Source organism: Pleuronectes platessa, chromosome 22, assembly GCF_947347685.1.
Source record: "Pleuronectes platessa chromosome 22, fPlePla1.1, whole genome shotgun sequence".
Classification (NCBI taxonomy): domain Eukaryota; kingdom Metazoa; phylum Chordata; class Actinopteri; order Pleuronectiformes; family Pleuronectidae; genus Pleuronectes; species Pleuronectes platessa.
The window spans coordinates 6984809-7008002 of record NC_070647.1 but is presented as its reverse complement, the minus strand read 5'-3'; the positions used below and the strand labels follow the sequence as shown (position 1 = coordinate 7008002).

General features: G+C 41.3%; 2 protein-coding genes across 8 annotated transcripts; one reads left to right on the top strand and one right to left on the bottom strand.

Moving 5' to 3' along the window:
* The first annotated feature begins 29 nt into the window (after positions 1-29).
* Positions 30-15353, top strand: fbxo18 (F-box DNA helicase 1). The gene is made up of 21 exons (XM_053415079.1): positions 30-349; positions 1744-1911; positions 2021-2463; positions 3202-3338; positions 3730-3877; positions 4274-4455; positions 4549-4623; positions 5337-5428; positions 6040-6208; positions 6475-6694; positions 6783-6870; positions 6969-7064; positions 7166-7302; positions 7841-7937; positions 8098-8264; positions 9285-9360; positions 9479-9673; positions 9959-10081; positions 10626-10732; positions 13461-13592; positions 13928-15353. Exons 1-21 carry the CDS (start codon positions 331-333, stop codon positions 14027-14029), a joined length of 2973 nt encoding a protein of 990 aa, XP_053271054.1. The 5' UTR covers positions 30-330; the 3' UTR covers positions 14030-15353.
* A 232-nt stretch (positions 15354-15585) lies between these two features.
* On the bottom strand, positions 15586-23193 carry il15ra (interleukin 15 receptor subunit alpha). Of its 7 annotated transcripts, none has more exons than XM_053415084.1 (9): positions 23077-23193; positions 21375-21569; positions 20382-20429; positions 19224-19340; positions 18563-18649; positions 17471-17587; positions 16839-16925; positions 16431-16521; positions 15586-16255 (listed from the first exon to the last, which is right to left on the bottom strand). In XM_053415084.1, exons 1-9 carry the CDS (start codon positions 23123-23125, stop codon positions 16174-16176), a joined length of 873 nt encoding a protein of 290 aa, XP_053271059.1. In that variant the 5' UTR covers positions 23126-23193; the 3' UTR covers positions 15586-16173. The 7 variants fall into 7 exon arrangements, with proteins under 7 accessions (XP_053271059.1, XP_053271056.1, XP_053271058.1 ...); XM_053415081.1 differs by having other exon boundaries at positions 22982-23186; XM_053415083.1 differs by having other exon boundaries at positions 17471-17584; positions 22982-23186.
* Between the last annotated feature and the right edge of the window lies 1 nt (position 23194).

The window sequence follows — 23194 nt, the reverse complement described above, 5'->3', positions numbered from 1 at the left end:
TACCGATACAATTCAAAGAAGGGGAGGAGAAGAAGTCGCTGACCAATCATGTGCAGGCATTCTTCACCTACGACTCAAACTTTAGAGCCGCAGCTTTTAGCTTCTTAGAAGTAGATTCTCTCTTTTCATTACAAACACACATCAACAAGTCGGCAATGGTGTTTATTGACTCTGTTTAAATCAACGAGCGTGAGTCACAGTTGTGTATTTAGCAAAAACCGGGAGGACAGCGTTGAACAAGCTAGCTCCAGTCACTGTTTACTTTCATGGAGCCTAACCTGCTAAGGACGGAGAGTTTCTGCTTGGCTTAAATGTTTGGTAGGCCCGACGATGGAGGTGGCTGTGAAAGGTAAGGACATCCATAACAAAGACTTGAACACACCTCCTAGGTTTTGTTCTAAATTTCGCAGTTCTTCTAAGGCCACTTAAAGAAATGTTCACCTGTACTGAGGAGAAAGGGGAAACACGGTCTTATGGTTTTAAGACAATAGCAAACTGTTCCTGGTGTCTTTTCTCGCACCGCCCACCCTCCTTTCTTTACCACTGCTCTCCTCGTCCTCCTCTTCCTTCACCAGTTATCTCCTCTTCCTCCTCTCTTCACCACTTCTCTCCTCTTCCTCCTCCTCTTACCACTGGTCTCCTCGTCCTCCTCTTCCTTCACCAGTTATCTCCTCTTCCTCCTCTCTTTACCAGTTCGATCCTGGTCCTCCTCTTCCTTCACCAGTTACCTCCTCTTCCTCCTCTTTTACCACTGTTCTACTCGTCCTCCTCTTCCTTCACCGGTTATCTTCTCTTCCCCCTCTCTTTACCCTTTCGCTCCTCGTCCTCCTCTTCCTTCACCAGTTATCTCCTCTTCCTCCTCTCTTTACCAGTTCGATCCTGGTCCTCCTCTTCCTTCACCAGTTACCTCCTCTTCCTCCTCCTCTTACCACGAAGAAATAGAAATAAATCTAAAACTAGAAAAAACTGCAGCCTCACCGCAAGCCGCCAACTCTACTCTCCCCCTCTCACTACTGAATGGCATTCACCTTTATAGCCTCACCTGCCTGGAACCTACCACCTGTGCTGGCAAGTATGAGGTGAGCTTAAAAGAAAGACGAAGAGAAGCCATACTCAAGACCAAGTTTGGACTCCGGGCTCCTGCTGACCTCACAATTCGACCTACCTGCACAAATCCAGCAGATAAATGCAATAGGTTGACTAAAGTCTAATCTGATGCAGCGCACTTCACCCATTCTCTGTCCCCATGAGTCTGCCCAGCTCGTCCTGTCTCACAGACCTTATTGTGCAAACCTGTTGTCACCCTCCCTGATCGACCTGCTGATCTGACCTCACGTAGCTGGCCCAATAACAACCAAACAGAGCAACATAACCAACACAACAAAATAAACTGTCAACACAACAGATTAACAAAATTCAAATGACAAAGTGTTTTAATATAGGGAGAGAAGGCCGAGTGAAAAAGGGGGAGATAGCACCATTTTCACACTCCTTCTCCCCTCTTCCTCCTCTCTTCACCACTTCTCTCCATGGACTCCATCATCACCTCATTGTGTTGTTGATGTTTTGGCTGTCTCTCTATAACATTTGAAGCTCTGTTGTAATTTGGTGCTACACTGACTAAACAGGTTGTTTACCTTTGTAGATATACTACTAAGTAGCTGACAGTATATAGGATCAATCCCAATACATTAGCTTGTGTCATGCTGGCGTTACAAAATGTTGTGTGCTTTGGTTTCCAAGCAAAGGTCAAGAGGAGGCACCTGAATGCAAACGAGTGTGATGAACTGGGACAAAGTGCAGAGGGCACTAATGCCCTTACCCAGCCCCTCACCTTCAACCAGGGGCAGGGCAGCTGTGAGCCAAACAAGTGGCTTTTCCCCAGAACGACCAACAAGCGACGGAAGTGTGGTAATGACACTTTTTAATATCACTGATGGTCAAATGAATGAAACACCGAAAGTAGGACATCTGTGCATGACATATATTTAGTGACTGTCCTTTCTCTATCACTTTCAAGGGATGGTTTCACAGCCTCAGCTCGAACTAGAGGAGGAAGAGGAGGTTGATGAGATTGATGATGACAGCCTCCTTGCTGCTGCACTCTCCTCAGAATCTCAGGAAAAGTATGAGGAGGAGGAGGAGATTGACGATTCCTCTCTGCTAGCTTCTGAGGAGAAGGTGGATTACCTGGAGGGAATGACGGCGGAAATGTTTGGGGTAGATGACTTTGAAATATATGACAGAGACAATCACAAAAAGGAAGAGGAGGTGGAGGCCCTTCCTGATGCTCACTATGGGCTGGTAGGCAGCAGCAAGGACCTTCTGCAGCCCCAGGGCTGCATAGATGACCTTCCATTGGAGGTGCTGAGGCAGGTGCTGGGCTACATCCCCGCCCAGGACCTCTACCGCAGCATCAGCCTTGTCTGTCATCACTGGAGGAGCATTGTCCAGGACACTAAGGTGAAACAAAACACAGTTTGTACTGAATTTCATCTTCACATACACTCAGGAATTAGCAGGAATAATAGTGAAACAAATTTAAAGAAAGCTTGTCCAGAAGTAGCCTGTCACATTTTTATGATTGATCACTCTGTGCACTTGACAAAAGAACGTTGGTAAAAACAAGACCTTTAGCACACTGTATAACCCATATTGACACATAACAATTTGATTCAACATCTTCTGCACTTAAACCCTCGACCATAGTGAGGTAAAACTCCCCAAAAATACTTTTAACGGGGGACATAACAGAAACTTCAAAGGAGTCGCAAGAGAGGAATGTCTCTCCTAGGATGGACAAAGGTTTAAGGGTATAAACGACCCATAATGCAACACTGTAAAAGACTGTTACCCTGTTTCAACAAGAATATCTGTTATTACGAATAAATTAAAAAAAGTAATTGTTTAGTTCTGAAAAACTAAACCTATATAACCCCCATTTTTTAAAGCACACTCTGCATAGTCTATTCCATCGGTTATGTCACTGTGCAAAAACCCTCAGATGCTGCACCTTAGTCTTATAGGGCAGGTGTATATATAGAGAGGGAAGGGTTTCAGCAGATTTGTCATTAGAAAAAAAGTTTTGTTCACCTGATCAACTTTCCTACGTCATAAATATATCGCATGACTTTGTCCAAAACTCAGAGGCAAAATTAAGCTCACCAAATGAACTTGGACGTTTTGTGTTTCTCTTTTCAGTTTTTGCCCTTCAAGAAACAATACTACCGCTACATGATGAGAGAGAAGGACGCCGAGCTGGAGATGGTGTCCAAGCTGAAGGACAACGGCATAACAGAACCAGCATTAGAACGGCACAGCATACGACATCTCGTTGTGTAAGTCTGCATTTACTAAAGCCAAGATCACACTACACAACTTTCAAATGGGTGTCTACTGTTTATTTGAATGATGATATAAAACATTTTCCAAATAGACAAAGCTAAGCAACTGTAGAAAGGAACACAAATCCGTGTAGATTTATGAAAACGTTAAAAGCATTATTTTATCTGATCCTTATTTACTGATTCAGTGTGGCTAAATAATATTGTGTAAAATTGCATAAGCATATATTGTGGTAAATAGTGTGTGTGTGTGTGTGTGTGTGTGTGTGTGTGTGTGTGTGTGTGTGTGTGTGTGTGTGTGTGTGTGTGTGTGTGTGTGTGTGTGTGTGTGTGTGTGTGTGTGTGTGTGTGTGTGTGTGTGTGTGTGTGTGTGTGTGTGTTTCAGTTTGATGGCTCAACATAAGGTTGGAGAGCGTGTGAGTCCTGAGGACATCCTGGTGTGTGTTAAGAAACATCACCTCTTTCCTTTGGCTGAGGCCTCCATGAGATTACGTATTCCTGATATTCAGAAGTACTTTAACCACGGCTCTGAGGTACAATTCACACACACAAACAAAACTCACAATTCATTGTATAATCAAGTGTAGAAAATTAAGTTAAATGTGTCAAAATGAGGCGTATGTGGTGTCTACTTTGTCTTCAACTGACTCAAACACTTTTTACAAGCAGCTTATTTCCCGAGTTTCTAAGTATTGTAAGGTTGGATCCAGGATTCCTTAACAATGCAAGATGGAACATTTTTCAACATTTTCATTTATTTCTCAGAGAACAATTTATAGATCTTGATGAAAAAAATACCAGTGTTTGCAATTTGTTGTGGATTGAAAACAAAGATCTGTATCTATTCAATTCAAATGTATTAAATAAGCGATAAATGACAACTTTGAGAAAAATGTGAAATCTTTACACGATTCGTGTCTGATCTCCAGGGTCCCAACCCATTTGCAGCCATGGCGATCATATTGATCCTAAGTGAGAATGTTGGTGACGTGCAGGACTTGGTGTCTCTGCTCTCCGGGTGCATGTCACACTCTGCCATTACAGAGTACCTCAGCCACATGGCCATGCTGTTGCTGGCTTTAGACAGAAGTCAAATCCGGATAAGTAACAGGTAAAACTCCCAAATGTCCCCATTTATCTTCCCACATCCTTTATCACTTCATGTCATCCTCCCCATGATTTTTCTTCTTCTCTGCCTCTTCAGGTCGCATTACAACATCTACTATGTGCTTCAGCTGATGGAGAACGGGCCCTTTTCTGTCGGATCCACTCAGAATGGGTGAGGTTAAACATTTTGTCTGAGAAATAAGTCAATCCTACTTTGTTTATCATTCATAATATTTGCAGTGTCGGCTCACCAGTATTTTACTAATTAAAGATTCTTTATTTGATGACTGTGAGCGCTACCATTGATAAACAGACATGAAACAAATAGGTTTTATGTTTGTTAAAAAAACGGACCTGTGGCCAAGTTATGTAATCAGTATGTGGCTGGACACCGATAACACAGAGAATGGCAGCAACCCTAAATTCCACCTACTATTTTTTAACCAATGTAATGGTTTGTCTGCTCGGTGGACGTTTTTCAAACTTTTCTGTTGTCTATTGCGGGTAGAAATCCCAGCAGTTTTAGAAATACTCACGCCAGCTCATATGACACCAACAAGGATCATGCTACAGCCAAAGTTCACATTCAGTTATTTGATGTTAGCATGACTAAAGCCCCGACCAGATCCTGCATGATTTTTTTATGCAGATTAGAACATGTCAATTAAAGCCTTATTGCTTTTAGTGGTTTTCTAAAAAGTACCAACATTTATCCATAGTAATCGGAACTAATCATGTTGTTTCTTGTTTGGTTTGTTATCAATGCTATCAAAGGTAACTTTGGGTCACTCAAGCTTTTTAAGTGAGGAAGTACAACTTGTAATACGTTAATGAAGGATATTCGATTTTGTTTTAACATTTGTTTTGTGCGTGTGTTTTTCCCAGGCGGCCTCAGATGCAGCTCACCTGTGAACAGCAGAACATCCTCAGTCACGACATCCAGGACGACCATGTGGTCAAGATCATAGCTTTTGCAGGTACGTGGAGTTGGTGGCGGTGGGATAGTCACTGCTCCTCATGGCCCATTCTGCAGTCCTTAGACTCACAGAACACACAAACAGACAACACAACACAATACAACAAGTAAATGCAAGAACCACAGATACCATTTTAGCACAACACTGTAGTTGCACTATTTCCTGTTTGTGTAAAACAGACCCATAACTAGATTTAATTACCCAACATCTGAAAGATCACCAGGGGGCGTTCTTTCTCCTTTAGACAGTTAATCCATACCAGCCGTGATTCTAAACCTTCATTTGTTTTATCATGTAGCGACAGGTTTCTTTGAGCTGCATGTCGGCTCCAATGTTTTCTGAAGAGCGGATTCGGATGTCTAATACGAAAATGTGTTGTTTTGATTATTTCTCATCATGGGGTTTTGCAGACATTTCTCAGCTGTGTTCTGGTACAAAGTATCTTTAAAACCCTTGTAACATTCTAGGAGGTAGTCTGAAAGTCTTAAATGTGTCATTGAAACACATGATCTGCCTGTAGATGTGAAAAAGGTTGTCAATATGTTCTATCAGTGCGGTAAGTGTGAAAAAAACTATCCTCAGAACCTTATCTTCAGTGCTGTCTGTCACAGGGACAGGAAAGACGACCACATTGGTGAAGTATGCCGAGCAGCGTCCGCACCTACGGTTCCTGTATGTGGCTTTCAATAAGTCGGTGGCTCGTGAGGCGGAGCGCCGCTTCCCCAAGAATGTGGACTGCAAGACCGTCCACTCGTTGGCCTTCAGTGATGTCGGGCGGATGTGAGAACCCAGATGCTCCAAGTAGAAGTCATACATTGAGACTGTTTGGGTCCATGAAAACCCTAACCCTAACTGTAGCATTTGTTTTGCTAAAGAAATCTCATTCGTCTGTGGATAACTGTTTTTTCCATTTATATCCAGTGTGACAAACAAGCACGGCAGCAGAATTACCTTGGACTTGTTTTCCCTGGTTTCTGTACAAACGTTTACCTAACGGACAGCTGTTTATTTTCACTTCCTGTGCTCTGCGGTCTCTCCTGCATCAGGTATCAGAATCGTCAGAAGCTGACCTTTAGCCTGAAGCCGTATACCATCAGTTCTGTGCTGCCTAAAGGCCGAGGTGGCTTCACCAAGGCCAAAGTCCTGACCACGACTCTCAACACATTCATGGCTTCAGCAGACCCGACCATCACCACTAGCCATGTCGCCAGCACCCATGTATCTAACAGGGGCAATAAGACGATTATAACAGATGATGAAAAATTGGTAAAAATGCATACAGCTGACACAACTTTGTGCTTTTAGTTTCATGATGAATTATTAAATTTAACTGTCTTTTATTTTGAAATCCTAGTTGGTTGTGCATGATGCACGGACAATATGGAACAAGATGAAAGATTTCAATGAAAAAAGAGCACAGGCATACTACATGACCCATGATGGTAAATCAACTGTAAAAAGAAAAGTGAATGTATAAAATATCTGTTATAAGCTGAAGGGAGACAATGCAGCCATGGTAACTGGAGCTTTTCATTCAAAGGTTATCTCAAATTATGGCAGCTCCAATCCCCAAAACCCTGCCTCTCTGACCAGTACGATGTCATTTTCATCGATGAGGCCCAGGACTGCACTCCAGGTGATGATCAAGAGCAGTTTCTGACCTGCAGGATTGTGGAAGAGCATGATTTCCTTTTTGTTTAGTGAGAATGACGACGCCTTCTTTTTCCTTCCTCTCAGCCATCATGGACGTGCTGCTGTCTCAGAAGTGTGGGAAGATCCTGGTCGGAGATCCTCATCAGCAGATCTACACCTTCAGAGGAGCCGTCAATGCGCTGCATGTTGTTGACCACACACACATCTACTACCTGACACGGGTAAACGCATACACACTGCAGATAAGAGAAGTTTAGAATATGTAACATAATAAATAGAGGTGTGTAAATGAATGATACTTGCAAGAAACGTTTGAAAGTTTGAAACTTTCCCCAAATTTTTATTCAGGGTCTTTGCTTAGAGTTTCAAAACATTTTTTGAAAATTGAATTAACTTGGTATTAATCCAAATAGCCACAAGGCAAGAGATTTATTCCTAATAACCTATTCAAGAATGAGTCCCTGCCTCTTTACCACTTCTCCAGCATGGGTCATTGTCCTTTTAGTTTTAGATAAACCCATTTGCAGTGGTTCCAGTAATTATTTTTTTAATTTGTGAAACATTATTGTTAAATCTGTTCATCTATCTAGAATTTATTAAGTTAGGTGCAGGATACTGATGACTAGGGACGATTGTTAGGGAAGTGAGGTTTGTTCATCACCATATTCACTACAATTATTGCTGAGGCTATATTTCTTTCTACATTTTACTGAGTGTTAATCTAAAAAATGAATCTTTGTGGCACTCGTGTTTATGCAGAGCTTTCGGTTTGGTGCGGAGATCGCCTACGTGGCAGCCACCATCCTCAAAGTGTGTAAGCGAGTCCAGAAGACTCTGGTAGGAGGCAAGCAGAAGGGTAAGTACAGCCAATGGTTGCCTTGTAATATTTTCTCTTCTTGAAAATGTAGGGACTTCGATTTCAATGCCCCTTAAACTTGATCTAATAAGACATTAGGAGACTCGATTGGTTGATTTTTAGATTAGACACGTGTTTGTGCTGTCTGTCCCTTTTGTAGGTGGTGTGTTTGACCAGGCTGCAGTCGAGACCTTAGAGATTGTGAGGACGGGTGTGAGTCCTAACCCGGGGAAGATTGCCATCTTGTCTAGGTGCAATTACAGCGTGTTCAGTACAGCCGTCAGCCTGACAGACGTCAACCCGCTCTGCCGGATCCACTTCATAGGAGTGAGTGTGCATGAAAACAGACACTTGGAAATGTCTCACAACTAACATTGTGAGAACTATCTCCACAATGTTAAAGAAAGTACTAATTACTCGATCTGCCCCCTGATCCAGACCCACACCAAAATTATATAGTATCTCTCCTGTTCTATGCCTCATCCTTCCACTAGGTATTGTGGTATCCATCCTGTAGTTTTAGCATAATCCTGCTACCTAACAACAAACAGACAGACAAACACAGATGAAAACACACACACACACACACACACTTGACATTCATCAGCACTTGTGCTATTTCTGTCTGAAGGTTCAAGTGAATTTGGCTTCTTGTTGAATGCTTGATCAGAATATTGATACCGTCTCTCTCTCTCGTTTCTCATAGACAACAGAAAGGGACATTTCAGACACTTAAATGATAAAAAAAAAAGGCTATGCAAGCACTACTACTGTGCACACCAAATGCCCAGGGTTCCTGTCCTGGGCATTTCAGCTTCATTTTTGGAATAGTGGGAGGAAGTGGAGTTGCGACGTCCATCTTTATATTATCGTCTATAATTCTGTTCCAGGCTAAGATTTCCCTCTACTAAAAGTGATAGCCAACTGCTGGCTGTTGCTATTAAAGTGGTAACCATCTTTCATCAAACTTGCAAAATGAAAAGTCATCAACCTATAGCAAGGCTTACTCACTATTCATAGTTGATGGAAAGCTGTTTTATTTGTATAGCCCATATTCACAAATCACTATTTGTCTCAATGGGCATAACAAGGTGCCACATAGTCTACCCTCAGCAAGAGTGAGGAGAAACTACCAAAACCCCCTTTTAACAGAAACGCAAAACCACACATGAGAGGTCATCTGATAAGAGTTTAGTGTGGGGGAAAAAATTCAGAATTTGTAATTCTCAGCATAAAATGATCAGAGTTCGAAATACAACATCAGGTTTTAACAAACTTAAATGCACAACTGATAACTGTAAAAGGCCCTCGTTGATAAAGTGCTCACAGATCCAACTTCTCCCTCAGGATGTTACAAACATCGGCCTGAATAGGATCCTGGACATCTGGCGACTGATGCAAGCGCCAGACCAAGAACCAAATGGTGAGGCGCTTGCAAATGCACATGCATTAAACAATCCTGCAAATTTTATATTATTATTTCCCTTCTTTTTTTTTTACGAAACACGCTCACCTTGCCATTCATGTTACCTTGTCTTCAGCCTTCAAGGATCCCCTCATTCGCTCCTTTGCAAAGAAAAATCGCAGTTCCTTCCACGCCCTGAAGCAATACATCGATCAGACGGAGGACTTGGAGCTGGCGAGCAAAGTCATCATCGTTGAAAAATATAGGAGTCGGATTCCCAAACTGGTGAAGCGCCTGGACAGCTGCTTCGAGAAAGACTTTCGCAAAGCAGGTTTGCAGGCACACGACTCGCTGAAATAATGTGAACTCAAGTGACAGATGTGTTTGTCTTTGTGGGAATTTTTTCAAATCACGCCGACAACTTTAAACTCTGTGTGTGTGTGTGCAGATATTTTCACCGCCATAGCACCTTGATGAATGTGTTTTTTTACCTGTGTTTGCTCTTTAAGAATTAAATTGAATACGATTGTTTGAATTACAACATCCCTCTTTAAAATCCCTGAAAACCCATTTTGCAATGATGACTGCTTTGTTTTGCACTCATCTCATGTTCCAGACTTCATAGTTGGAACGGTCCACAAGGCTAAAGGTCTTGAGTTCGACACTGTTATGATCAGCGAGGACTTTGCCCTGGTTCCCACTCCCGGGCACCTTCTGCAGGACAAGCTCCTCTTCTTCAGTGAGTATTATCTTGGACTCTTCTCTTCTACACATTTTATATTTCTGTTACTCACAGTCTCTTGTGTTTGGACATTACAAAGTGATATCCAAACTCAGTGAGGTTGGCTCTTTAGAACCGCTGATAGAAGCTATTTGCAGATGTGGTTTCCTGCTGATTTTGTGTGTGTGTGTGTGTGTGTGTGTGTGTGTGTGTGTGTGTGTGTGTGTGTGTGTGTGTGTGTGTGTGTGTGTGTGTGTGTGTGTGTGTGTGTGTGTGTGTGTGTGTGTGTGTGTGTGTGTGTGTGTGTGTGAGTGTGAGAGACACGTAGCCAGTAAATGGCATCAAGGCTCTTTCTGAAAGTGTTTGTGTTTTTATTTTTAAAAGGATTGTCCAATATATTGCCATATTGGCCACATTAATGGTGTTGGACTAAGAAGTTCACAGGCTATGGTTCAAACTTGGACAAAGCATTAAGTACTGACCAGTAGAAACTGTTTGAATACTTTTAGTGTAGGTCCCTCTTCTGGGAAGTTATTATATTTTCCTTCTCTTTCCTGTTCAGCAAACATTCCTGACGATGAGTGGAACCTGCTGTATGTGGCGGTGACTCGTGCCAAGACAACGCTGATCATCACCAAGAGCATCTACAATATCCTCACAGTGGACGGGGTAGGACATGTCAGACAATGCCCCTCACTTTTTATTCTGAATGCTTCCTCTGTTTTAGTCATTACGTACACACAGATACTAGTATAATATCTTTTCTATTCCAAGTGTGTCTTACACATGACTTCTCGTGTAGCCGGTCACAACAACTACTTTCAGTAGTTTCTATTAACAATATTGCCTCTGATAAAACGATAACATGAAAGAGGAGGCGTTCCAAGAGCAATCTACTTTGAGTTCAACTTTTAGAACTTGAAGTTCACCTTCAGGCTCCACAGCCCCAAGTTGGCCACCTGGTGCAAAGTGGACCCAGTTGATCTGCTGCTATTTTCAGATTTGTAAAAGTCAGATGTGGTGAAAGGAGTCCGCTTAAGTAACAAAGGCATCAGTGGGTATAATGACTAATGACCGTTGGGTTCTCAAACTCAATCTGAAATATGACAGAGCATCATTGGAACTGTTAGGACGGTGGAAGGGATTTGGAAGCTGCATACCGCTCAGTAAAAATACTGTTAGAGAAAAACTGCTTTTTTTTACTTAAAGATACAGTATGTACAATTGGTAGGGATCTACAGTAGTAAAGTATTCTTACGTGTACATACATAGTATTAATAATTATGTTTTCATTCATGTTTAATGACCCGTCGATATGAATGTGCCAAGAACCTAGTTAAAGTAACCGCTATATTTGGCATTCTATTGAATTTCAACATACTTGTTGCACAAAACATCAATGACACAGGTTGAGAAGACAACAATGGTTTTTGATATAAAGTAGTTGTACCAGAAAAATCTTTACAATAGGCTTCCACAAAACCCGGAACCAAACTGTATTGAACTCAGCACTTCCCTGCTTGAACTTCTCCTTGCTTGTTCCGAGCTCTGTTTCCCACTTTGTATGAATCGATGTCTATTGCCGTCACTTGGAAGTTTATCACTAACGCATGTTAAAGGTTAATACATTTCAAGATAGTAATGAGGAATATGGAAACAAAACGATTCCTCCAGAGAAGCCGTTACCACAGCTTCAACACTCGTCCACCTCACATTTCGGTTGAACCACATGAACTCGCGTCAGCACCTTTTCTGTGGCGTAAAAACAGAAAATATTCTGTTGTTCCTCTTGTGGATGAGAACCCGTTTACAGCACTACAACACACTACCCCTCTGTCACAGCAGAAACATCACATAAGGTAAAGCCCTACTGTAAATAAAAAAATAATTATACATTTAATAATAGTTGTAGCTGGTTCACTGTCAGGCATACTGGGACCCTTGACTAGAACACCTGTGTGTTTCCTGCTGCGTTGACTTGCAACTCGTTGAGAATGAGATCTTTCAGGGTGAAGGAATGAGGCCTTTCTGGAGACAGGTGACGTCTATTGGATGCATCAGGGAGACCTGGCTACAGAAAGTTATCAAGTTAGCAGTTGTATTGTTATCACCAAATCTGAGCTGCCCTTGCAAAAAGGAGAATTATAATCCCCCCCAAGTCACAGTGGCCACATAGCATTAGTAGTCATGTGGAGCTCCTCTATTGGACAAATATATCTAAACCTTGGCTCATCTCGCCAAACCATTGTTGTCTTCTCCACCTGTGTCATTGATGTTTTGTGCAACAAGTCTGTTGAAATTCAATAGAATGCCAGGTGTAGCGGTTACTTTAACTGGGTTCTTGCACTCCTGCCCTCCAGGGCTTTATTTTATAATTAAGAGTCAATAAAATGGCCTTTATTGCATATGCTACGAACCCGGTTAAAGCAACAGCCCTGATGGGACCAGGACTGATTCACCCACAACGAGGGCAGGAAAATTTCATTTTTCAACACTACACCCGGCATTCTATTCTACTGGTTTGGAAGAGCTGAAGCTGGAGCACAGGACATCAGTCCAATCACCAAAGTATCTGAGTGCAAGCGCACAGTTAGAGCACAAACAGAGCAGATCTGAATCTGCTCCCTTTGTAAATCAATAAACTAGGGAAAAAAACAGTTTTATTCAAATACTATCTAAATAACTGGAAGTCTAAAAAATAATTACACTTAGTTTACTGTCTAAAAAGACAAGGGAAGGGTCATTGAGGCCAAAGTCTCCACTTTGCTGCACTCAGCCAACAGATGTCCTTCTGACGCCCTCCTCTAGAGAACAACAGGGGCCAGAGACGGGATCCAGAAGGCAACATTCTTGGCAATAAAACACAGATTAGATGCATATGCAAGAGTACAGGCCTCTGGAGTGTGTATAGACCGATGATTCAATGAGTTCAGTGTGTGACCCCCTCTTTGTCGATCCAAACAACCTGCACAGCAACATGAACTTAGATTTATCTGTTAATCTCTGAGGATGACAAAACCCTTGAATGTGTTCTGCATGTTTGCAATCCCACAGGTCCGATGAGTTTGTACCAGAAATACTTGTCGCTACTGGTAACGTTCATCTGTTTAGGTCTAAGGATTTGTTGTGTTTTTACAGTGCAGACAACATTGAGTAAAAAAAGGCAGAAATGGGTGTAATGCTAACAGCACAACTGCTCATTAAGACTAGAACTAATTCTCTCAATTACAAAGTTTAGATAATTTAAACTGGCATTATTGGATTTGGAAAAAAGCATACACCAAAAGCCTGTACACTTAAAAAATTATATATTTTTTAAAACTATGCATATATCGATGTTCTGGTACAACAATCTAATCTGTGTGCCACAATCTTTTCTCCACCACATCGTCGACAGGATTACTTCTTGAAGTCGCAGATGGCCAGCTCCGTGAGGAAGGAGGGCGAGGCGCTCACTTGCTCCCTCAACTGTTTACACCCCATCATGCCGAGCTCGGCGTTCATCATGTCCACACAACAGAAGCCATTTGTAAGGAAATGTCTAACCCTCACTCATACCTCTTTTCCACCGAAATAATCGGGTGTACTGTACGCAGGCTTTTTTAAACGTAAACCCCTTAACCGCCATGAAACGCCTCACTGTTGCAGACACGAGCCAGATGTTAGTGGGGGGTTTTTCAGATAATACATATTCTAACGCCGCCTAAATCCTAGACTGTGTACATCTAGGAATGTTTTGGTTGCCTGAACTAACCAGTTCGCATTAGAGTCAGTGTTAAAATTACACTGTCAAGTCTCGTGTTGTTATACTTTCAGCTCGCTATGATTTATTTTTTAAAGCCTCCCTCATTTGTCTGTGTCTAGACTGATGGCGTGTCCGACGGCGGCCTGCTGTGCGAGGGATGTGTGTGGGTACGCATCGGACCTACAGCCCTCCTCATGTTTGATGAGCATATCTACGGCTGAAATACCAGGACAATTTGGTCAGCCTATCGTCCGTGGCTTTTTTAAATGTTTTTATTTGTTTACTAGAAGTTGTTAGTGACCTTCAATGCACTGTTCAGGATAGGAAGCGAGAGCAGCAATCACTGCTGAATGACTGCCATGTGATCTTGTTTTTTAAAACTGTTTCCTGTGATTGTATCTCTCTGTGAGATTAATGGGATTGCTCTATAATGTACGGTTGAGATAATCAGCCGATAGCAGCCAGTGATACTCTGGAGGACTGACATTAAAGGAGCAACGTGTTTTCATGCAAACATTGACTCAAAACGTAAATATGCGGACAAATGGGTTTACGAGTGTATTTATTTCCTCTGCATGTCACTTTTTGCTGGTCAGGCTAAAGCGTTAACAATCCTCAACTCCTGTGTGTACGATGGTTTCCTCTGACTGAAGCTCGCTCTGTTCCAAGTCTCCACTGCCCAACAGCTGCTATCTAAGCATCCCCTTTTTTTTGCGGTTCACTGACCACAGTTCCAGTGAAGACTAATCAAAAACAAAACAGCTTCCGAGAACCATCAACGAACATTGATTGATGGGGAAGGTTTAATAATCCTTATCAGATTTCCTGCCGCTTACAACACATTTCACACATTAGAAATTCTCAAACATGTTATTACAGGTTTATAAAATTGACTGAGCTACTGAACTTTCCCTCCACTCAAGCCTGACACGAGAATATAACAGGAAATTGTCTGGACATGTTTGGAGAACTCATTCAGCTGAACTTGTAAAGTGAAACAATTGAGATACTCTCGCATATTGTGTTTTAGCAGATTTAATTTTCTACAGCGACACACATCATATTTACATGGAGGGCAATATTCGGACTATTGACTTTATTTTGAATAAGACATTACACTGATTTATGTTTACATGAGTTGCTAATACATTATTCCATTGACGTTGCTTTTTACATATTACAGAGCATAGGACCCTATAATGCCATTTACACGTATACATCTCTATATAATGCGACTAATATGCCACATGTCTTAATTTAAGTATTGCTTGTTCCAAGTGTGACCTTAATCAAGGTAAGATAGAAAGAAAGAAAATGCTATTTACATGACAGGAGGAAAGACAAGTGAGATAAATAAAATAAATTGTCAAAAGGCCATGTTTGCATTTTAACAGAACATGAGTTAATGCCACTAAGTAGCACATATTACAGAGGCTAAAGTCACTGTGACAATAATAAATTAAGGCAAAACAGTGAAAACTATTTTTATACAATTTGCATTACATTCAGTTTTCCGTATATACAATGGATATATATGTATAAAATAAGTCATGACCTTTATCAACACCATGCATGAACAAACAGTGTCACACACAACCAGGGATGTAGCTACCATTTCTGACAGTGAGGTCACGTCCTTGATATATATGCATTTTGAGGGGCTATTTAAAAGTTCTTAATAAAAATCAAATCCCCAACCCTAACCCAGAGGACCTCAAGAACATCATCTGGAGCCAGAATCTGTGCAGTAGGGATGCTGGTCTGGATGTTTCCTATGTTTGTTTTTTTTATCGCATCATGTTTTTATGTCGGCCCAGCATGTCCCATTCACTACCATGGAGGAGGCGGGTTTATAAACTATAAGCCACCAGTGGGGGTTCAAGGCACTTTGGCTTCATTTTTGTCATCCATCTTTACAGACAGTCTATCGTTAGGACCTTATCAGCTGATCAGTCATTGACGTCAACGCACCCAAAGAGCCTTCAGCTGTCGATACGAGATCAACACCTTGATGTTGAGCTTTTTAATTGTTATTTTTCTGTGCATTTAGTATGAGCTCTCACTGGGGTCGAGGAGACTTTCAGCTTGTAAAGGGACGTTCAAAAGAAATGCCAAACCTTGTAGTTGGAAATCAATATATAATATATATGATATGTATTCCAAAAATAGAATGAAAGTGTGTGTCTTCCGAAGTTCAAACACTGTGTATGACATTAAGTTACAAAAGTCTTAACTCCCACCTAGTGTCAACCTTCTTGAAAACGTGAACTTTTTTCTCAGATTCTCCACAGGGGTTTAAAAAGGCTGACTTACAGCTTTAAACTCTGGACTTCCTGTGTCAGCAGAAGGTTGCAGGGTACAAACTCTACGACGCCAGTTCAGCTGGAACGTCCCTCATGGATATCTTTTCTTCATCTGTCGCCGGCATGTCATATCTTTGAGACTTCCTGAGGTACAAAGAAAATGGTGATACAATTAAAACCCTAAGTGAACACACACGATTTGAAGGCAGAAATGTGAATCAAATTGTTCTACCTCAATTTTAGTTATTTCATGAAGTGTAACGAGACATAATTGCACATATATAATTCATTCTTAAACCCTTAATGTTCACATCATTACCTTCTATAACCCACGTAGGTGATTCCCATTAAAGCGCAGACGATCACCAGTGAAGCGCAGACACTCAGGGCTGTTGCTGTCGTGCCAAGTTCTATAAAAGAAACAGGAAAATAAATGTAAAGCCATTTCCTTCCTTTATGCTCCATTACAACCTTCGCTTTATGTCGTGATCCAAAGCCTTTCATGTGCATCTCTTTAGCAGTTAACTAACAAATTATGGGAAGATGACAAAACAACCTGAAGTAGATAAGTCTGTGGAACATAAAAAATTATAATAATTCTTGGATGAGGATGGTCACTGAATGATGAGTATTTATAATTTAAAAGCATCACCTGCTTATTTCAGATCAGAGCAGATCATACCAGGATATGTGGTGAAACTGGGTATTGTGACAGTGTGAAACTTACTGTGGTCAGTGTTGCTGGACAGGTAAGGATTATCCGTCCCGTTACTGGGAAGCTGGTTGGACGAGGCTGGTGTCGTCCAGTCTGTTGCTACGTTTTTAAGGTATGAAAGAAAAGATTTGTAAGATTTCCCTTTGAGTTCGATTATGCATTTACCGATCTGCATTTTATAAATTTGTGGAAAGCCTTGCCGAAGTCTAAAGACGTGATTTACACATTACTGCTGATTTCTCATGTAACCCCTATTTAACTTGATTGAAAAAATAGCAACAAAATATTATAATAGCTGCAGTAAAATACATCAACTCAGGTGTTTGAAAGAAAATAAATAAGAAAATAATAAATTTGTCATTTAAATATGACAGCAAACATTTGACTAAATGTGTCATTTTTTGGTCGACGTGTGGTGTTTACAATAATTCACAAGATGTTAATACAAATAGTATGTTTTCATCTTATATGCAACAATATACAAAATATTGTTATATAGAAGAGTGATGGAAAATACTTGAATCTTAATTCTTCGATGTGTCTGGGAGTAATTTGCTGGAAGTCCAAAAAATGTGTGTGTATGGGTGTGTGTGTGTGTGTGGTGTGGTGTGGTGTGGTGTGTCTGTGTGTGGTGAGCTCCTTACCCTGTGAGTGATCAACCTGCACATCAAGTGACGTAGGCTTGAGGCTGTTTTTCTCCAGAACCCCAGTAGATGAGAAGCTTCCGCTCTGAGTCATCCGAAGGTCGGTGAAAGACGCTGCTGATGACCAGACAAGATTTGTTTCTAACATGACTCATCATACTACTACTAATATCTATGTCACTTCACTATTGCTTCCTCTACCATCACTACTATTAATAAAACTACCGCTAAATAACATGAAAAACGTATTTTTCCATGTTCAATATTCACTGTCATTTTGTAGCTCTGTTCTGGTCTTCACCAACCACTGAGCCAAAAATACCTGGCTCTGTAGCTTCTGATTGCTCCAGTATGTTTGCCACCTAACTACGAGCGTAACTTTGTGTATGTGTTGTGTGGTGTTTGCCAGGTGGATTTTCAGAGACAGCAGTGAAAATGAGCCCAGAGAGAAGAGTTGTGGGAAGTAAAGACATTAAAATGGCCATTAAAAGTGTGTCATTAAAAGCAACACCTTTCACACTATGGTCATTTGACTCATGTACCACTTTCAGGGATGCAGGGGGAGCTGGAGCCAATCCCAGCTGACATTGGTCCCATGTGCATCACAGGCCCAACACACAGAGACATCGAGTCTATTTACAGGCTCAAATCAACCTTTTACTGTCTTTGGATTTTGGGAGGAAGCCGGAGTACCCGGAGAAAACCCACGCAAACACGGAACAGAGAACATGCAAACACAACACAGAAAACCCCTGGCCAAACCGGGATTCGAACCGGAGACCTTCATTCTGTGAAGTATCATTGCATCGTGCTGCCGATGCTAACAGAAATGATCTCAAACAGACCTCCAACAGTTCATGCGCATCTTAACTACTTTCATGAGCAGTTAACTAACAAAATATGGGAAGATGACAAAACAACCTGAAGTAGATAAGTCTGTGGAACATAAAAAATTATAATAATACTTGGATGAGGATGGTCACTGAATGATGAGTATTTATAATTTAAAAGCATCACCTGCTTATTTCAGATCAGAGCAGATCATACCAGGATATGTGGTGAAACTGGGTATTGTGACAGTGTGAAACTTACTGTGGTCAGTGTTGCTGGACAGGTGAGGATTATCCGTCCCGTTACTGGGAAGCTGGTTGGACGAGGCTTGTGTCGTCCAGTCTGTTGCTACGTTTTTAAGGTATGAAAGAAAAGATTTGTAAGATTTCCCTTTGGGTTCGATTATGCATTTACCGATCTGCATTTTAGAAATTTGTGGAAAGCCCTGCCGAAGTCTAAAGACGTGATTTACACATTACTGCTGATTTCTCATGTAACCCCTATTTAACTTGATTGAAAAAATAGCAACAAAATATTATAATAGCTGCAGTAAAATACATCAACTCGGGTGTTTGAAAGAAAATAAATAAGAAAATAATAAATTTGTCATTTAAATATGACAGCAAACATTTGACTAAATGTGTCATTTTTTGGTCGACGTGTGGTGTTTACAATAATTCACAAGATGTTAATACAAATAGTATGTTTTCATCTTATATGCAACAATATACAAAATATTGTTGTATAGAAGAGTGATGGAAAATACTTGAATCCTAATTCTTCGATGTGCCTGGGAGTAATTTGCTGGAAGTCCCAAAAATGTGTGTGTATGTGTGTGTGTGTGTGTGTGTGTGTGTGTGTGGTGTGTGGTGTGCCGTGGTGTGGTGTGGTGTGGTGTGTCTGTGTGTGGTGAGCTCCTTACCCTGTGAGTGATCAACCTGCACATCAAGTGACGTAGGCTTGAGGCTGTTTTTCTCCAGAACCCCAGTAGATGAGAAGCTTCCGCTCTGAGTCATCCGAAGGTCGGTGAAAGACGCTGCTGATGACCAGACAAGATTTGTTTCTAACATGACTCATCATACTACTACTAATATCTATGTCACTTCACTATTGCTTCCTCTACCATCACTACTATTAATAAAACTACCGCTAAATAACATGAAAAACGTATTTTTCCATGTTCAATATTCACTGTCATTTTGTAGCTCTGTTCTGGTCTTCACCAACCACTGAGCCAAAAATACCTGGCTCTGTAGCTTCTGATTGCTCCAGTATGTTTGCCACCTAACTACGAGCGTAACTTTGTGTATGTGTTGTGTGGTGTTTGCCAGGTGGATTTTCAGAGACAGCAGTGAAAATGAGCCCAGAGAGAAGAGTTGTGCGAAGTAAAGACATTAAAATGGCCATTAAAAGTGTGTCATTAAAAGCAACACCTTTCACACTATGGTCATTTGACTCATGTACCACTTTCAGGGATGCAGGGGGAGCTGGAGCCAATCCCAGCTGACATTGGTCCCATGTGCATCACAGGCCCAACACACAGAGACATCGAGTCTATTTACAGGCTCAAATCAACCTTTTACTGTCTTTGGATTTTGGGAGGAAGCCGGAGTACCCGGAGAAAACCCACGCAAACACGGAACAGAGAACATGCAAACACAACACAGAAAACCCCTGGCCAAACCGGGATTCGAACCGGAGACCTTCATTCTGTGAAGTATCATTGCATCGTGCTGCCGATGCTAACAGAAATGATCTCAAACAGACCTCCAACAGTTCATGCGAATACAGAACTCCCTGATGTTGTGGTGTTGTTGAACCATCTGCAAACGCACACCATGACAAATTGCCTCACATGGCATATACTAAATCTTACTGTGCATAGTGTAGCTTTTCTTGTTTGTTCACATGCACGCTCTTCACACACAAACAAACACTGCACGGTTGAATACACCCGATGAAGCTTCTTTGATAAGCAGAGCTTTTGCGCTTTATTGATTAAAGCCAGGAAGTCATGTCGTAAAAAAGTTACGACTTTCCACTATTTTCCCCTTGATTCATGCAGACAGGGAGGACTCACTTGTTACTGGGATCTTTGGCGGAAGTGTTGTGGTTCTCCGAGGGTCGGCTAAAAAATACAAATGAGAAGTTGGACATTTTTATCGACCTACTGCAACAAGAAGCTATGACTAAGTTAGAAAATAAATATATAAAACTGGAGCTGTGTGCAAGAGAGAGTATCAGGCAAGCTGTAAAACCGATGGATCTAATACTTGCCATAATACTATAGTGGACTTCGCCTGATTACCCCACACTTGGCAATAGTCTCTCCAGGGTTAGGTGTATCATGATCCATCGCTATACATAGCCAGGCACTAGATATTACTCTACGCTGATGATATGTCGCTCCTTGTCCAGAATGCCCATCTATTTGTCAAGTGCATGAAAGAGAAGTTTGTGTGGAATGACAGCTTTTGTAGCAGCAGTGTTTCTAAGGGAGACAGGTCTTATGTTGCAGAAGCTGTCCCTACTCAACCATAAGCACCTGTTGACTTCCTTCCCACTGCTACTGGCAGGAGTATTTGTATTGCTTGTCGTTTGATTATTCAGGAGAATGAATCGCATGTTTGACGGCCCGAACATACTCGAAAACTCACCAAACTTTACGACTGTGTCGGGCCTGATGAAAATGTAAGTATTCTAGAGTAATCCGGAATGGGTGTGGCTAAATGGCTCAACAGGGCCCCCCCTAAAATGCAGAAATGCCGCCTGGTTCAACCGATCTTTTACAGCTTTTATTCGACTTCCCCATGTTTATTCACCGGGTTGTCTACACCAGATGGCGTGGGCCGTAATGCATGATTGGCGGTTGTGTCTATTTGACTGTACACGCTGGGCTAAAGTTGTGTCTTAAGTTCTGTCCTGTAATCTGAGACCTGTGGGTCAAGCTCCAGTAACCGTGTGGGGAGATACACAGCAGTACTTCACTCAAGGAGCAGCTATCTCTGTAAAATCCGGTTGAATTCTAAGACTGGGCTTTTCAAACGAAACGACAAACAATAATAAATCTTACGTATGCAGATGAGCGAGGCCGTAGTCCACTTCGGAGCACTGTTGTTATTCCCATAGCATGTGATGCGGTTCGATGTTCCGGCTTTCCTCACGTATCCGTCTTTACACGTGTAGCGAAATGCTTCTTTACAGGTCTCGGGTGGAGGTTTCGTCAGAGGCAGTTCAGGGATTTCTGAACAATTACAATTGATGTTGTCTGGAAGGGGGAAAAAAGAACAACAAGGTCACACAGGTCAATGCAGAGACGGCAATCTAATACAGTGTTTTTTTCTTGTGAGTGAATTTGAGATAGCAAAGGGGAAAAACTAGAAGACTTATATGGGTGGCATTTAGATGGATGTTCAAACACAATGCAACTTTAAGTTTAACAGTAACTCCAGAATCCGTTTTATAGCTCATGTATGAATTAATCAGTTGCACATTAACTCTGGTGGATGGAGTAGATCTCACCTCCCACCTGCAAACAATGCATTGTGAAGTTTGTAGGTGCTACAAGGTGTTTGTTCAAAAAGCTTACAGGCCAGAGTTTTTTCTGTAAATCCATGGGGTGAATGTGAAACTAAAAGTTAAATATCTGTTTATACAGTTTGCAGATAAATAAAAGATCCATCTGAGATTAAATGGGCCTGACTCTACAATTCTTTAGGCCTGTGTACACTATATTACACTTGAATACATTTGATTAGTTGTGATACTTTGATCATTGTGTGCCATGTGTTGTGTTGAGTTAGTCTTGACTGGGTGTCACTTTCATGTTGAGGTGTAAAAAATGACTAATGATGCAGACTAAATAACTTTTAACTCTAAACTTTAACATATATGAATAAAAGAAAATGTAACCTCTGACAGTTTAGTGTCTCTTTATACAGTTTGAGTGATTTCCTTTCAACAAACAAGATCTTCCATCGATCCTCTTCCCAGGTAAATTGTCTTTAAACATTAAAATGTACGACATAAATACAGTAGAATACACATGCACACATAAATTTGGTCATAGTATTTTTGTTCTGTGTCTCTTTAGAGACTTGACTGCGTTTCAATTTTATTATATATATATATATATATGTATACAATTCAAATTTATAGTTTGATTTGGTTATGTTTGTATTTTTGGTCTGTGTATTAGATACATTTAAGAAGTTAAAAGAAAATCATGAAGAAAATACATAAACTTACAGAAAACTTTCAAACAGCTCTAATGATCTGAAAATCCTTGGCGCAATAGTGAATCTGAAACTATCTGTTTAAGGCTTGAGTTATTTCCTATTAAAATATAAACTCTACCATAGAATAAATGGGCCTGACTGCCTTCTTGATATCACTTAATACATACAACACGGTCATACATTGATTGTCGTGTTGTTATTATTGTGTTATGTAGTAAATGTGTGTTGTAAAACTATAATACAAAGAAAGAAAGAAAAGCTTGAAAGATAGACAAATAAAAAACGACCAATATAAATGAAAATAATGCACGCGGAACACATGTCAGACAGCAGGTCATTCCTTGTTGCTATGTTTGAATACGCAGAGTTTGAGCTGAGCAGCGCAGTGAACACACGCAGTCAAATCGCCGGTTTGTCAAAGGGAGTTCTGAACGGTGCTTACCGGCGGAGGAGCAGCGCGCGGCCCCGAGCAGACACACGATCACAACGCGAACCGAGAGAGGTAGTGAACCCGGATCCATCTGGAGAACAACTGACCTCTCACTGCATCGTGTCCAGCAGGTAAACTGACCCCGGTACAGACCATCCTCACTGACGCTGACACTTCACACTGCGCCGTCACTTTCACTTTCGACCTGTCCCTCCTCCGCGGCGG